The sequence below is a fragment of the Phragmites australis genome, chromosome 3 (genome assembly GCF_958298935.1).
Source record: "Phragmites australis chromosome 3, lpPhrAust1.1, whole genome shotgun sequence".
NCBI classification, from domain to species: Eukaryota; Viridiplantae; Streptophyta; class Magnoliopsida; order Poales; family Poaceae; genus Phragmites; species Phragmites australis.
This window is the reverse complement of record NC_084923.1, coordinates 12,029,696-12,046,831: the sequence shown is the minus strand read 5'-3', so window position 1 is coordinate 12,046,831 and position 17,136 is coordinate 12,029,696. Positions and strand designations below refer to the sequence as shown.

At 45.0% G+C, this 17,136-nt stretch overlaps 1 protein-coding gene across 1 annotated transcript; it reads right to left on the bottom strand.

The window, feature by feature from the left end:
• Positions 1–889: 889 nt before the first annotated feature.
• Positions 890–6,378, bottom strand: LOC133912172 (telomere repeat-binding protein 5-like). Its single transcript, XM_062354779.1, has 10 exons — positions 6,085–6,378; positions 4,996–5,180; positions 4,077–4,899; positions 3,778–3,969; positions 3,633–3,692; positions 3,470–3,549; positions 3,126–3,370; positions 2,707–3,030; positions 2,556–2,619; positions 890–1,872 (listed from the first exon to the last, which is right to left on the bottom strand). Exons 2-10 carry the CDS (start codon positions 5,083–5,085, stop codon positions 1,696–1,698), a joined length of 2,055 nt encoding a protein of 684 aa, XP_062210763.1. The 5' UTR covers positions 5,086–5,180; positions 6,085–6,378; the 3' UTR covers positions 890–1,695.
• Between the last annotated feature and the right edge of the window lie 10,758 nt (positions 6,379–17,136).

The window sequence follows — 17,136 nt, the reverse complement described above, 5'->3', positions numbered from 1 at the left end:
CCAGGCTGTGCGCATCAGGAGGAGCACTTGCATGATCGGTCTGTATCTCGATCATCTGATCTCATCTCAACAGCTAATGGTGATCCATCTGGCTGTAAAGGTTGTAGCATTAACAAGTTTGTGTACCCCAAAAAAGGGTCGTAGAGTGCAGTTGTAGCCAATGGCGCAAGGGCAAGGTGTCGGTGTTCCCCTAAGCTTACTTGCAAGCAACAGCCATCCTCCAGCCTGTTGCCTGTTCGTTCCGTTGCTTCTCTCCTTGCCTGCCTTGCTTGTTTCTTTTCTAATCCTAGTTTATACGCCATCTACACATGGGAATATTCTAGCTTCCGTCCTTCAATCATCACACGGCACGCACGGCATACTTTCAGTATACGGAACACCTAGCTCCATCGCCCCTGCCGGTAGATTTTTTTCTTGGGTCAGAGGGTTTGAAATCTTTGTAAGTTTTAGAAAATAAAATCTTTGTAAGTAAGAAGAAATATTCTCGAGTAACATGTGTAAATTGCAAAGATAAATCGCCTTGTATGAACATACAGGACTCGGAGTCAACTTACTAGTGCTGCTTGTATGATAAGTACGTAGTTGGAGAGAGATGCGGAATATAGAGTACGGAGTAATAGTTAAGGTAACAGTTACTTACTGTGCGCATTAAAAACTTGTTACCATTTGGCGGCAGTGAACTTTTAGCACATGATGTTATGATTAGGCCAACGGATAAGAATCTCGAATAGTTTAAACTCCGGCGGCAGTACTCGGACACATGCCAACAGATTAACAAGCATATGAGGGACTGATCCCAAGCAGAATCACTTGCAGAGCCCCGGTATAAAATTGATCACAGGAGCAGGATCATATGCAAGAGACATAATAGTTTAAAAGGGCAGCCAAGTGGCGTAAAAAATTCCTTTTCATATTGTTAATTTGTTCAATTACAAATTTGAGGGAACCGAGATAACTACAAGATTGGTGAAAGAACATAGTACAGCTAAGGTAATAGAAAAAAATGGAAAAGAGAAGCAAATATCCATCCCTCCTTTCGGCTGCTGTACTCTTGGAGCCCCCTAGATTTTTTTTCCCCATGAAAAAGAGGAGGGAAATAAGGTGGAGCAAGAAAAGCAGCACCTGCGTCCACTACTGCTCCATCTATCACTCTCCTCTAACAAAAGAATGAACTGAATTGAACCAAAGAATCTGAAGCTTTAGTTGTCAGTTTGCCCGGGCTCTGAAGCCGGGTTCTTCACCAGACCTTAAGCTCCGAAGCCTGAAATGAACTACAATGGCGAAGCTACCCTTGTCGAGCTCCTGTCAACCACAATTTATGGAATCCCGGCTTCCCAGGAGGCGACTTCTTCAGAACTTAGGCACTTGTTAACCACAATTTATAAAAAAATGTGAGTTATTAGTAGACACTGCAGTTCTCAGTTCATGGATCATCATCTTCTTCCATCATCATCATCATGTACAATTTGCCAAAGAAACACCCTTTCCTTCGGTTAAATTCACAAGGAGAGAGAATCCTGGCTTAAAGAATAATTGGTGAGTAGATATTACAACAAATCGGTCAATGCTTCTTGTACCTTATATATGTATTTTCTAATATCTTCCTTGACCTCCTGTGAAGGGACTGACTGACTTACTGACTTTATACAAAGGCTGCAACGGTTTCCGAAGAAACCATTAGTGCAGATCAGATTATTAGGTGAGCACGCAAGCCTCAGCCAGCGGGGGCGTCTTAGGCTGGAGCTTGGCTTGCTGCTGGGACCAGTAGGCCTGGGCTGCCAGGACCCGGTCGAGCAGCTCCTGTGGCACTGGCTCGCCACGCCGCTGCTGCGGCGAGATGCTCGCCGTGTGCACCAGCGTCTTCCACTTGTCCTGTTGACAGAAGAATTTTGACACGATTAGTTAATGCATCTTCAAACTTTACAGTCTTCGTCAAAATTTGACCAAAGAATGCAGTCAGTTGCCAACAGGTGCAATGCAAAAGCATCCAAGAAGCTTCCAGTCTAATTGAAGGAGAAGGTTATCTGATCCTTCAGTGAGACTTCTTCTATTGTCCGGACCGAGTTAGTTGACGTGCAAGAATAGGCCTCCTCCATTTCTAGGTGAACCGTTCTGGTACTACTGCCCACATGACCCATCCAAACAACAAAGCTCATGCGTGAGGACAGCACTAACCGAATCATAAGGACAATAGGCATTCCAGAGCAAGAGCCTGGCTGCAATCTTCTACGAACATAAAAACAGTACGGTTAGACTATCCTATTGGGTGAGGAACCTAAAACCCACAAGCACCAAACTATTGGTTGAATCAGCCAAGTAACCTAACGCGCTAGGGATTTTGCATAAAGCCTAAGTATGCAATTCCGTGCTAAGTCCTGGAGATGAGTCCTTTTCACAGCAATTAAAAGGTTCAGCAAAAATACAGGAAATCATGTGGATCAATCAGGAAAGTGTATAAGGAACTCAATGATCATATTTTGACGCGCATTTGCAATGCAAAGATATTTGCTTTAGTCTTGAGTTGAAATCAAAGTCAAGAATTTGACAGTAATTACCTTAAGATCAACGTATGTCCGGTGCTTCGCGTTGTCGAAGGCACGGAGTTTAACATCTCGCCACCTACATGATATCAATAGCTATACTGTAAGAACACAGAAACCAAGAGATTTTACTGTCAGGTTAAATGAGGGCAATAAACAATTGTACCTTCCGGTTCCAAGCTTTTCGACTGCAAGCACAAGTGCTTCTACTTCAGTAACAGAGAATGGACGCCTGATTCGGCGTTGCCCCTGCTCTGGTGACCTCTTTGACTTATTTGCAGGAACTACAGCCCCTGCATTGGGATCTGCAGGTGGAACTGGAACTATAGCCCGCAAGTTTGTGGATACATTATCAGGCGATGAAATACCACCAGGGGAGTGCACAGAATCGTGATCACTCCCCTGGTAGTTTGCTGCTAAGGGAGTCAATTCAAGCTCCTGGGAAGCATCAACTTCACCATGCTTGGAAGACGAGTCAGCAGGAGCAATCCTGTATCAAAAGTGTGCCAAACCGTGTCAGGGTGAAGACTTACTTACCTCCAATTATAGCATGCGAATAATTTATTTTGATGAATAGTTTGTTACCTTGCTAGAGGTTCAGTGGTATCAATAGTTTCCAGGAAACTGGTATCTTCAGGAGCTGGGACTTGCAACGGATTTTGTGTACAGTTGGGTTCAAGTGAAAAGCCAAGGTTGTCCAGCATATCATCATGACCAATCCCAGCCTGCATTAATGTTTTACTATCATCTCTGATTTTCTTTCCATGGTGAAGAACACCAACGCGTAGACCACCTCCAAGAACGGCATTCATTGCCTCCAGAACAGTTTTCTGCATTGGAAATACTGATCAAAACATAGGGGAACCCAATTGATGAAAAATTCATGCAATCTCTTTTTGTATACGGATAAACAGATGTCATGTACATACCTTTAGTAAGCCAACCGTTGCAGTTTCTGGGATTTCAATAAGAAGTTCAGGCACCTTGAAAGACTTAATTCTAAGTTTCACTGCAAAGGAAAACAAAGGTAGTCTTAGGACCAAATATGGACAGTAATAAATTAAATGAACTTGCTGTGGACTAAAAGTTTACCATGACAATCATTTGATTCACAAGATTTCTGGAAGGGCATTGAATTCGTTCCCTTGTTTGCTGCAGAAGAATTATTACACACATAAGTAAAAACACAGAGGAAAGTAGCATGAAGAGGAAATTCCCAGGTGCAAGTAAAACATACCTTTGAAAGAAGCAGCATGGGAGTCTCTTGTGGTAGCCTTTGCGTTTCCCTTTCCATTTGTTCTTCCAAATTCTTCAGATGCTATAACTGAATGACAATCAAACAGCTTCCTCCGCTTAAATGTACTCCTCTGTGTCCTTTGTCGTGTATAATGCATTTTCTTGTTGCGGAAAGAAGGCTTCCGCTCGACATCTGATAGGATCAATGAACTCGAGTGAGATACAGCTGGTTTGAACATGAGCACCGACAATGTAACGCTACTGAAAAGAAAAGGAAGACCGAGATCTCCCAATGCTCACCACTATACGAAAGATCTCTGTGCAACCTGGATGCAGCAACTTTCCTGTACTTACAAGTGAGCAACTTCTTTACCCTACTATGCTCAACTATACAATTGGGCCGGAAACCCCTGTTAGTGGTGATGCTTGGATGAGTGCACCCGGAAGACTTATCGTCGTCATCATTTCTATCTACAGCATACCCCGTCGTTCCCTTCTGGCCCCTTGGAAAGGAGATCGAGCGGTGAACTTTATCGCCATACAATGGCATCTCGCCGGTGCTGTCAGAGCTGACCAAAGGAGGTGGCTTCACGTCCACATCCATTGGGACGAGCAAATTATACATGTCAGGTGCCATCTTATGAAAGCCCGCCGCGGCCATCGGCATCACGCTTGCCACTGCATCCCCTGTGAAGGCTCCTGACTCCACGGATTCAGTCGACCACCTATCAGCAATTGCCCCGAAGTTGCAACCCAATGCAGCCTTGGTACAACTGATCATAGAGGATTCCTTGTCCTGAGCCTCGGACTTTGCCTTCGGATTCTCATTCCGAGCATGGTTCACCGGCCGCTGAAGGGCAATGTGAGGGAGTATCGCACTCTCATTGCAGCTATCCTGATCCGTCACCTCGTGCTTTAAATGCTTCACTTCGTCATCGTACTGCTCCTGCTTCACGCGGACATCCTTGGCGCGCGCAGCCAAAGCCGGGGCGCCGGCGCTCATGTTCCCGAGCGAGCCCTCGCCCTCATCAAGCAGCTTCCCGGCCACCGTCGCGAGAAGGTCAAATGCGCACATCATCTGGCCCTGGCTCTGGGCCTCCTTCTTCCGGATCGATCTCTTGCCCTGCACATTTCACCGAAAAAGAAACGCCATTGTTGTCAGACTCGCCAACCAAGCAAGCCAAGCGAGGGCCGAATCGATGCACTGAAAGCCACATACCTTCGCTGACTTGGGGACACGCGGCATCTCCGCGACTTGGCTTCCGCCACACGACTCCATCTCTGACGACGACCTCTTCTGGAACACCATTCTTGCGCCTCGCTTCGGTTGCTTGTAATTTACAGGGGGTTGCTTAGTTAACAACCGGTGGTTGCGCTGTTCATGGTTTGTCCCCGAACACAAGTCTGCACAGCAAGTATTCAAGAACCCATTAGCAATCACCAAAAGGAAAGCTGGTAGTCAGCAGAATAAAAAAAAAAATCATTCATTGGGATCTCCGCAGGATAAATCTCGGATAAACCCTTGATTCATTAAACAGAGGACGATCATAGTTTGCAGCGTAATTAATTAGCCAAAATTTAGAATCCCAAAACCCCAAAGCGAGAGATCCAGACGTGGAACGGCCAAAATGGCAAGAATTTTGAACTGGCAGCGCTCCAAAAGCTTATCAAAACCCGAATTAATTAAACAAACATCGAAAGAGCAAAGGAAATGGAGACAATTCATACTTCCACTCGTGATCCGAATTAAGACTCAAGAGAGAGGAGAAGCTTTTAGCGAAATGGTTTCGCCGCCGAATTTAATGCACCCAAGCAAATAAATTCGCCAGGTAAACCAGCACGCCAAGCGATCAGAGAGAGAGAGAGAGAGAGGAAAAAAACTTTTTTTAAAAACCTCGTGCATCGGAATCCGTGAGGATTAAGCAACTACCAAAAGGAAAGCGGGCGCATCGGTTAAAAAAAGGGAGAGAACTGCAAACCCCACAGGCGCAAGTACGTCCAAGAATTCGCGAATCGAGCGACGCCAGATCTGATCTCGGCACCCGATTCGCGCAATTCGACGCGAAATTGGCCAAAACAACGCAAATTCAAAAGCTGATTCCAAAACAGCGCGAATTCAGCCCAACTCAGCGCGGAAGGCCGCGGATCGGACCATGCCAGCCAAAATTCGGGCAGGATTGGACCGAAACAACACGGAAAGCAAAACCCCAAGACCGCAGCTCCCCACGCCCGGGCACCAAAACGAGAGACCCAGCCCCGAAACCCCGTAATTCACCATAATTCACCGGAATTACCACGCCGGGCTCACCTCGCAGCCGGCGACGCGCGCCCGCCTCCGATCGCCCTCAGATCGCCGCCGGGCAGGCTCCTCCGCGGTCGAACCCGCCGAGATCCCGCACACCTCCGCGGAATTATTCCCCCCTCCTTCCTCTGCCTCAGCCTTCACCTTCCCCCTCTCCTCCTCCCCTTCTCCGCTCCTCCTCTTTTATTTTTATTTCTCCTCTCCCCCTCTTCTCTTCTCTCCTCTCCTCTCCTCTCCTCTCCTCCCTCCGCTTGGTTTTTTCTTCTGGTGGTGGTGGTGCGTGCTGTGGGTTGGCCAAAACCCCTCAAAACCAACCCCCCTTCTTAAACCCCCAACCTCCCCCCCCCCCCCCCCCTCTCTCGCTTACGGCCACGCCACCCTCCCGGACGGCACCGGCTGCTCCCGGTTAAACCCCACGCGCACTAGCCCCAACGACCGGTTCTTCCCTCCCGCGGCGTCCACGTGCCCCCCACCCGCCCCGCGATCCGACGGCCCCGGCCGCCTGTCCCGGGCTCCTCTACAGACAGGGGTGAGCCGTTTCCGCGCCCGCGCCACGTGCCGCGGATCCGGGCCATCGATGGCAGCGGGCGCGACCCCGCACGCCGTCGGATGCCCGCGATGGCCCTCAAGTCCCTCGTGACCACGGACGAGAGGAGTGATCCCCGTTAACCGGTGGGGGTTTAGGGAGGAGATTAGGGGGGCGTTTTTAGGAAAGAAACGTGGTGGATTAATACAGGTGGGACCAGTGTGTCAGTCTCTCTCTCCGTCTCGGGATTAATTCGGGGCTCTCCGTTTTTTATTTTTATTTTTAATCTCTGCATGGGTTTTTTTGCATTGTGTTCGTGGAGGAGAATGTTCAGGGGTGATGCCCAAAAAAGGTGCTAAGATTCCGGGGTTCTTCAACGTAGGACCAGATAATTTTTAGATAAGAAGTTTGTGGCCTTTGTGTTCTTAAAATCTAAAGCCACCGTGTAAAAAATATGATGGAGTTTAATCACGTTCTGGATAATTCGACTGTGCTTTGGTAGCGTATAATATGCATGATGTTGAGTAACAGTCTTCGGAGATAGTAAGTTCTGGTATATCAGATGGCATAATTTAATTTTACCATTTATTACATTTAAAGGGCTAAAAGAACTCTTTGAAGAAAGATTATTGTTCAGTTTTTAAAAAATTATAGTCACAAAGTTTTATAATTACCTAAAGACTAAATTCCAAACATGCATACTCTTGTCGTGCGGCATACACGCTGCAATCAACCGTTCATTTAGCACCGGATGTCATCGGTTAGTGTGAGCATGTATAGAGAAGTGAAAGATGATAAAATTACTGACATCATTCATATACAACTCTATTTCAAAACTTTAAAAAATCATAGTTTCTAAACCGAGCATCTAAATTAAAATCTGAGTGCACCATTTGTTTCGTACGATAAAAGCTTTAAAACAAAACCCCAGTTGATTATATTTCATGACATTTTTTTCAAGATCAACTTCATATAAAAAATGCTTTTAAGTGCATTATAACTTGCTTATGATTTTTTAAAACTTGTTTATGTGACTGATGGTTGATAAAGTGATTTTTTTTCTAACATTAACTTCATATAAAAAAGTGCTTCTGAGTGCATTATAATTTGCTTACGATTTTTCAAAAACTTGCTCATTACTTTAAAAAACCTACTTATCTGACTGATGGTTGATAAAGTAAAGTACTGATGTGTATATTGTGAAGAAAGTATGAACGGACATGCATTGAAACGGGGTGAATAAATGAGTTGCATAAGTGAATGTTTTTTTAATGTTCTAATATAGGCAATTTTAGAAAATCACTTAAGTATTTTAATTGGATTAGTCTAGCAGTTTTTCAATTTTGATGTAGGCAATTTATATATGTCAAAAAATTACACCAAAATATAACGAAGATGGATCTCATTTTGTTGATAAAAATGTAAGGACTACAATAGTACAAACAGATCAGAGATTAGATATACGATTTAGAAAATATAAGTATTTGTATTTGAAAATATAAGTATTTGTATTCGATGAAATTTTGCTTTTCGTGTGTTCACACTTGTCCTCTTTTTTTTATGGAACACATGGGTATGATTTACCTTCACACGGTTCTATTTTGCTTTTTGAATCATATGATTTTGCTTATATATTTTGATAAATTTACTTATATATTAGGGGTGTAAAGGGAAGAATAGATGGGTTTTCATCAAGATTGTGTTTGGTTTTTGTCACACAATGATCGTGAGATAAAAAAAATGAGCTCTAAATACTAGGTGTTAATTATCCAAAAACGAAAAATAGATGTATATGTTCAGACTAATTTTTACTAAATGCGGACGTACTTACTAAACTACTATGGAATGCACGCCCGGAATTTAACCATGTCCTTATAACTAATATACAAGTTTCCTATATAGATTCTAATGTTTCTTCAAGCTTCAGCGCACTGAAATCGACAATTTTTCAATGTGGTTGATAAGATTGCTGGCAAATATATGATATATTTTCTTCTAGTAGTTATGAATATTTTGATAAGATAAACATACTTGAACTCAAGCAGTTCAAAAAGGTTACTTAAATTATTACCATTTTACAGACAGATCAACTAGTTATGTACAGCTGTCTCAAACTGTTAGTTAGTCCGTTGCCAATAATAATTCATGTTCCACTTTATTAAAAGCAACTAAACCACTTCTGCAAACTTACACTACTATCTTTGTAATAAGATGCTATGCTCATTTCCATTCTTAGCATGGTCAGACAACCCTGCAAAAGGGGTCTGGACAAATTTGCAAACCATACCATGAGCAGGAACCAAATCTAGCTAGGTTTATTTTCGGAAACTTGGTGTTAAAAACAGGGTCATAGTCCTGTACCTGCAGTCTGTAGTTCAAATTGGCACGTACTATGTATTATGCATCTAGTACGTTTCACATCAAGGAAGATGCTAGCATTGACCGCTTCTTGTATATTGCTAGGCATTTTTGCTTCTTTTCTATTTTCTCGGCATTGTTTTAAGAGTTTGTTGCCTTTTATAGGAAAAAAATTCCACTACTGAAAGAAGATGTCTGTTAGCCTTGTCTTTAACTCTTAGGGGATAGGAGTACAGGGGCGGATTCACACGGTAGTCCTGATAGGTTTAGGATTATCCTGTTCAACCCAAATTCAGTCCAAAGTTTAGTCTGGTTGTAGAAAAATCGAAAAAGCCCAGGACGGTTTCGGTCTTCCTCACGTCGACTCGACTCCTCACGCCGCGACTGACGACTCGCCTCCTCACCCTCGGTTCCTCACGCCGCTTCCTTCCTTCAATCCTCAACCTCCTCGCCCTTCCCGCCAGCGGACCCGGCAATCTCCTCCCGCCGTCGATCCGCGGACGCGTTGTCGGCTGGAGCCAGTGAGTCCAACGCCGTGCAGTTCACGCTTGAGCACGACCTTGGCGCTGGCAAGGGGTTCACCCCCAGGGGTTCCTTCTCCGCCCGCCTCAAGTCCCCTGCCCACAGCACGCAGGTACTGCTCGCCATAGCTTCGGTCTCTCCCTCACTTGTTTGGTTGGTTCACTGATCTTCTTGGTCTACCTATTCCCTGATCATTAATCTGTGGGATGGCTAGTATGTGGCTACGGATCATGGTCTGGGCGAGCTTAGCGGTAGATTGGCAGATGTTGCACCCAAAATCCAATTAGCTGTGTCAAGTTGTCTGGTTGGTTAATATGTGAATTTTGTGCGTCAAGTTGGTACAAAAGATGAATCGGGGATTGGATCTAGTGGTAGTGGTTGTTTCTGTATATCCCTATGATCTATTAGTATCTGTATGGAGGATGTGGATTGAGATTGGTTATGGCAATACTAAGCACAGTCAACTATTTTGCTCACTTAGTGTCGGTGTATCAGGAACCAGGGGTCCCTAAAACTCGAGGCCAGGCCAGCCATCCGCCACATGGCACCACCTCGCGAGGTCTCTCCTATAGGATGAGAAAAGCTCAAGTCCCAGGAGAAGGTGCTCGGGGCCACAGTCAGTGATCCCCGAGCACCCCAGTTCCCCGATGATCCACGGAATCCGAGTACCGAGAAGAAAGTGCTCGGGGAGGTGCCCGGTCACCCCCGAGCACCCTAGTCCCCCGACGATCGGAAGAGCTAAGTTCCCGGAGAGAGTGCTCGGGGCTGCGTGCGGCAGCTCCCGAGCGCTCGGTTCCCGGAAGATCCGTACTAGAGTGCTCGGGGCTGCACGTGGCAGCCTCCGAGTACTCAGTTCCCCAAAGGTTCGGGAGAGAGTGCTCGGGGATGTGAACAGTACCCCCGAGCACTCGGTACCCCGACAACCCAGAGAGGCCCCTGAGGGGCCTGCCGATGAGGTGTCAACCAACCAGAGGTCTGAGGCCGCATTTAATGAGCGTACGTGGCCTGACACCTCCAACTGCTCCTGCCGCGCTCAGCGTCAGTTCCTGCCACGTTTTGGCAGAGAGGCGTGGGGTCATTAATTGCATAGGTCCCGTCCCGTGCCATCCGGCTTGTCTCGGGATAACGTCGTGAGGATCAAGGCCTTCCGTCTGCCGCACTGTTGTGGCAGGGGAACAAGATAGGGTGAGCACGCCGGGTTACTCTGCGGCTGCCCGGTGTGCCCTCTCCACGGCGCCCGTTGCCAGGGCATTTATGGTGACGGGCGACCAGGCGTGCGACGTATTTTCCACACCCGGTCACTTCACCCAGAAGAAATGATGACGTCCTTTCCATTTATGGCGTCTCGGAACTCGAGCCCCCTCCTTTCTGTTCAGGGCATGTCGTGGCCGGCGAGTACTTAAAATAGCCAGCAACACAGAAACAAGAGGACCGAGAGAGGAACAACAGACCAAGCACAGCGAGGATCGAGCCATCCTGAAGAACAAGACGAACAAGACCAAGAAAGAGAGACACTGTGAGCAAGGTTGAGCACCGTTCCAGCCGAAGAACAAGGAGCCTCAAGCTCTTAGTTAGGCCAACATCCTTGTAACCAGCAATATCCTTGAGGGACTTTCTCAGGATAGTTATAGCATCCATACAGGAGTAGTGTATTACGCCCCCGTGCGGCCCGAACCTGTCTAAATTCCGGTGCATTTACTTCTTCTTACACTAGGTCGTCACCTCCACCACCGGCCGTTGCATTCATTCCCATTTATTTCTCCGACAAACTTATTCAGGATCATCCCTCCGGCCGAATCTCTAAAAAAGGGTCTCTCGGGACCCCTACGACAGGAGTTAATCCTCCTACACTTAGTGTAAGCATTGTTCATGTCTTGCTACTGAATTTTGATTAATTGTTATATTTCTACTAGTATTTTTGCGTTAGCAAGATCTATCCAACTTGGTAGCTTCATTAATGATATGAAGAAAGATGATTGATTCAAAGACATAAACAATCTTGGTGAGTTCTCTATTAGGCATGTTGAAACAAATAAGCATGTTGAAACGAATCATGTTTGGACTATTTATATTGTGGTTTTACAAATTTGAGATTTATTGTTAAATTTACAATATTATACTGAATTACCGAAATTTCTATTTTTTTTTGTCAAATTTTATACTCTTTTACCGAATTTGCGGTCTTAAAAATTTCGATGCCTACCCAACGAAAAAATCTTGAATCCACCACTGTAGGAGTACCAAACTTTTAAAGATGTACTCATATGACTTATGAGCACCAGGTTTGAACATAGGTGGGTGTCCTCTCAACTGAAAGCTTTGCCAATCGAACTAATGCTCGGTGTGTAATTTATCTCTTTTTGCGAGTAACTTGGTTAGAAAGACAGTGTGTTAGTTTACCATTTTTGGTTTGTCTGCTCATAATCCTCAAATATCCATATTTATTCTCTTGTAACTTTTACATGAATGTAACTTATTCAAACTACAATGATATGAATTCTATACAAGTGCTAATCTACAAATTAGGTATAGCGACACCAAACATAACTATTGAACAAAGTTTTAATAGTAACTACGACAATGACTACTGAGTACCTACTACTGAAAGTGGCTTAGTCCTACAGTGTATTCGGTTTAATAGTTTGTATTATTTTTTCTCAGTAGTAACTAAGGGTGTAGAATAATATGCTACACCTTAGAGTGTAAAATAGCGTTACCGGTGAATTCTATTATAAAATTACAGGTATGCAATTTTGTTTTCACTATTTTTACTAACATTTAACTACGAAAAGTAGCAGCATAAAATATTTGATGTAAATCTTATCGGTATTATTCGTTAGTATATTTCAAACGCTAGGTCTTCCAGACGTACTCGGGAAAAAATCGCACCACAAAAACGTGCAATTTGCTAAGGAGCTCCGAAAATCAACAGCTCATTAATGGACATAATAAACCTGGAACGTCGCAAAGACACCGTACACTCACTGAAAGTATCACACTTTTGAAGTCTAGGCGAGAAAGGCACAAAAGTCTTATTTGCCCATGGTTTGGAACTGGTATAAATATCTAAAATGGAGCAAATTAAGTGTCATCCAAACTAATTTTGAGTCCAATAACACTAGAATAGCATCGATCCAAAGTCAAAAGCAATCTTTCTTCTCATTCCCTCTTCTATATTTCCAAATGATAATGTTTGAATGGGTTGCGTGTGCTCTAACAAATTAAGCGATTTTATAGTGTCCATTGGCAAATTATCTATCCGAGGTACTCCCTTTGATTTAAATGCAGATCGTTTTAGTCTTCTCAACTATTCTTTAATTATAAATTATTCTTAAACTTCTATGTATTTTTTTCTCTTTCGTTCTCGTCTTACTCTTATTTAATAAATACTACCACTCTCATAAATAAATGAGTTATTTTTTTCAATACAGAATAAATAAAGGGCAACAAAATTATTTGATCTACTTTTTAATCCTTATACACAAATCTAAAACGATCTATATTTACAATCAGGAGATTATGTTTCAGCAAATACCACATAATAGCATGCGTCACTTCGAACGCGATGATATAACATAAATCATGCTGGGTTCTTTTTCAGAATAATTCAATTCATATAAAAATAGGAGGAATTTTCGTGTCCGGCCTTATACTTTAAATATCTAGACGCGATTAGTACTAAGCTACTAGCAAAAAATTGGTCCGATTATCCTAAACAAGCTCCATGACGAAAAGATCGGTGTTTTTACTAACAAAAAATTTGTCCGATTATCCTAAACAAGCTCCACGACGAAAAGATCAGTGTTTTTCTTGCAAGTCACCTCTTCTTTCAGGCTCTCCCTGCCACGTCAGAAAAAGGCGGCTACACGTGTTGACCCCGTACGCCCCCGTTGGGCCCTTTCCTCCCTACGCTTATCCGCCTATCCCTCCGTTCCGTTACGTCCTCGCCCGGTCACTGTTGGCTGGGAGTTTCCTGGCCCTCGTTATCTCCCACGGCGGAGAAGATAATAACAACCAGAAGCATTTCTCCCTTTTAATTTTTGTTGCTATTCGGTGTCATCATCCTCCACTGCGACTACCATCTCAAAAAAAGAAAATGAAAAAGAGCGTGAATTCGAAAGAGAACGACGGATTACTTCCTGTTTCTATGTGTTTTTTTGGGTGATGGAAAAGGCATGAAGTGACGCGTCGCCTAGGCTGGCTGGACCCGCGGCGTCGCCGGCGTCAGGTGGAATGGCGGTGTGGCAGCCGCGTCGACCACTCGACGGGACGGCGTCCAAGGGACGGTGCGGTGGTTCGCGAGTGCGGGATAAGGATGGGGTTTCCGGGTCACGCTTGTGGTGGTGGGGCTCCGCGGCGGGGGCCGCGGGACCCGCGCAGAGGGAATTTGCTGCGGGCGGGCGGATGGGCGGGCCCCGCTGGTCAGGGGACGGTGGGCGGTGGAGTCTGGGACTGACGGCGAGGGAAGGCGACACGACGCTAACAGGCAACTGTCGCGTCCGTTCCGTGTGCGGTGCGGGCTGCGAGTTTCCGGGATCGGACAAACTGAGGTCGCTGCGGTGGAACATGTCCATCTAAATTCGAGATCGGTATATATGCTCGTATTTTTTTTTAAATTCAGAGAAATCGTGAATGTATTTAGTAATTAAAGTACGTGTTCATTTTACTAAGACCATAACATCTAATCTTATTTAGATGTATATTAAAATACACCAGTACGATGATGTGTAAGGATCTGTTTGTTTCAGCTGTGAATTTAAAAAATAACTTTTGTATTTTAGATTGTGAAAAGTTGAATTGTGAAAAACTAAGATTATTTGGCAACATGAATTCTAGATTAATTGGATTATGTTTGTGTATGTCAAAAGTCTAACATGTCCTATTTACTTGTGAAATCTAATCTGCTAGGAGAATCTTTACTAAAATCAGTAAAAAAAAAAATTAGAGTCTTCATGCATTATGGTAAAGACATGCTATAAAATTTCTTCAAACGGATATTTTCTTTTAAGTGTTGAGACACATTAATTAAACCAGTAAATATGGATATGAATTTTGGGAATGCGGACCAATTATGCACATAATGTGGGCACACATAGGAGTATTGCTAATACACTAGTAATTCTGTGATTGGTCATGGCCATTAACACATCATAATTCCCATTAATTGCCTTTTCTCACAAGCGGGAGAAGAGTACTGATAAAAACAGGAAGAAGTTTAAGTCTCAGACGAGTACATGACTACAGGTAATAACATTTTTTTTGCTAGCGCGGTGCAATCAGGTGGCCTCTGCACAAACATATTGCCTGCACGGCCTCGTATCCTCTGATATTATTAAAGCAATGTCATCAGTAAACAGTAGCGGTGATATTAACCCTCCATCAACCGCTAGTTCTGAAACGAACTTACCTGATTGACTGCTACAGTTAGGTAATGCACAGTAAATCACTATAGTATTTTTGCTACCGTAGATAATGGTATGGTACTGTTCATCCAGATTCAAATCACTGTTCGTTTTGGTGACATTACTTCGTGATGTCAGAGGATGCGAGTACCGCGTGCACGATCATGGCTCTCCAGGCTGCGACAACAGGCCACTCGCAAAGATCTCATGGCAAAACAGGCGAGCACATTATCGGTGAACGAAAACGCGGAGAATATTCCTCCGACGATCTAGCTACTGGTCCTCCACTGCTGGGGCGAGGTGGGCGGCAAAGATATGACGGAGGTGGATGGTGAGGGCGAACGACGCATCGGCATCGGCGTCAGCCTCGACCTCATGACGGAGCGTGTCTTGGAGGTCCGCATGAGGAGGGAGAGGTGGTCGTGCTCACAATGAAGGTTAGTGTCGTCGTTAGCGAGGTCACAGAAGTAGTGCTTTTGGTCCAGGGAAGGAGGAGCGTGGTGAAGGGGGAGGGAGAAGGGTAGGGTCGGACATGGGGTGGCGACGAGCGGGAGGGAGGAGCGCGCGGAGTCCGACGATGACATCGGGTTAGGTGGGGGGCTGGTGGGTTGGGGGTAATAACATCCGAACACTAATGAATATTTTAGTCTTTTCATAAATCAAAAGTTGTGAAAGTCTCTCCTATAGATTTTAGAAGCTGAGGTTAAAACATAGTTGTTTATTTTACTTTAGATTATAAAAACTGTTTTTCACAATTTAAAATTGAAATAAACAGACCACTGTGGTGTGCGTGACTGCATACGGGCCCGATCTGTAGTTTTAAAATAGTTTCCAGGGCGGCGCGGAAGCAGCAAAGGGCGTCACGCGGGCCCCCCGGGAGGTGGGTTCGGGTTGCACGTGGGAGGACAGGTAGGATTTACGGGGCCCAGTGAGACGCGTGTCGTCGGAACCGGTGAGAATCGTACCGCTAGCGTGATCTTCTCGAGAGCTTCTGCTCGTTACTGATTGAGCGTTGCAGGCAGTAATGCTGCATAAACGATAAGAGAGAGTAAAATAATGTGTCGTGCTGTAAACATAGTGGACCTCCACTTGGGACAAACATTGTTTAATTTATCTCCAGAATAATTTCTGTTGATATTGTTGCTGTAACAACCTGTGCACTCTTTTGCCATGCATGTCTAAATCTAAATGAAGGCATACATTCGCTTGCGTTCCAAACAACGGATTTGAATTAATCAGAGTTTACATTCACGAAGAATCGAAGATCGAGTAGCCATACATACAAACGAGACTGGCGAAAATTCAAAATACCTCGTGCACGCTTCACATAAACGAGAAAAGGGTTGCGGGGCGAGTTCGTTCTTACCCAGAGCGACGCAAGCATCGTTTATACCGGCTCATGCCGATATGATCGATGCCTGGCCACCTCTCACAATGTAGCCACACCTAGACCTGGGCAAGTGGCCCTGACAGGCCGGCCCGACCTGGCATGCATACGCCTAGGCACGGCTCATCAAACTCGGCTACGGAACCAGGCTATGCCATGCCGCCCTGTGTGTCAGAGTCTCGGCCTAAGGTACGACTTGTGAGGCACCGTATCGTGTCAAGCTGGCTCTGACACAACTAAGGCACAATCGGTCAGTGGGCTAGTTATGCACAATGGGGTGGCGGTAGGGTGGCGACAGGGTAGGGCGAGGTAGCGGGGTGGTGAGGGGGCAGGGTGACTTAGCTAGGTCGGGTTGAGGTCTCAGTCTAGGTATAGCCTAGTCTGATTCCATTCTTCTCGGGCCGAAATCGTCGTGCCTTGTGCTGGTTCAGTTAGCCAACTTTAGCCACACCTCGCCCATGCGGTTTGGGCCTCAGCCTCTACACGTGGTGATAGAGATGCCTGTATGTCACCTAGCAGTTATCGCACGATAATGTAAGTACGATAGGTGCACATAAAGATCGATTGTGTCGGACCAAGAAGACTTGTTGCATGTATGCAGTGAAAACGACACGTGGGCTCTCTCGTCGTATCAAAGCCTCCGGCAACGACAACGATAGATACAAAGGATCCAAGTATGAAGGGTTTATCTAACTCTGTCTCCCTCTTTCTCTCTCTCTATTTTCTTCTTCATCTCCCTTATCCATAGCAAAAAATGTTAGGGAAGAGTCATAGGAGCTTCCATTGTTTGTGAAGCAATAGGAGGGCTGGAGCCCCTAGATCCGCCCCTGCCTAGCCGCAAATGCTTGATCTCACGGCCTGTA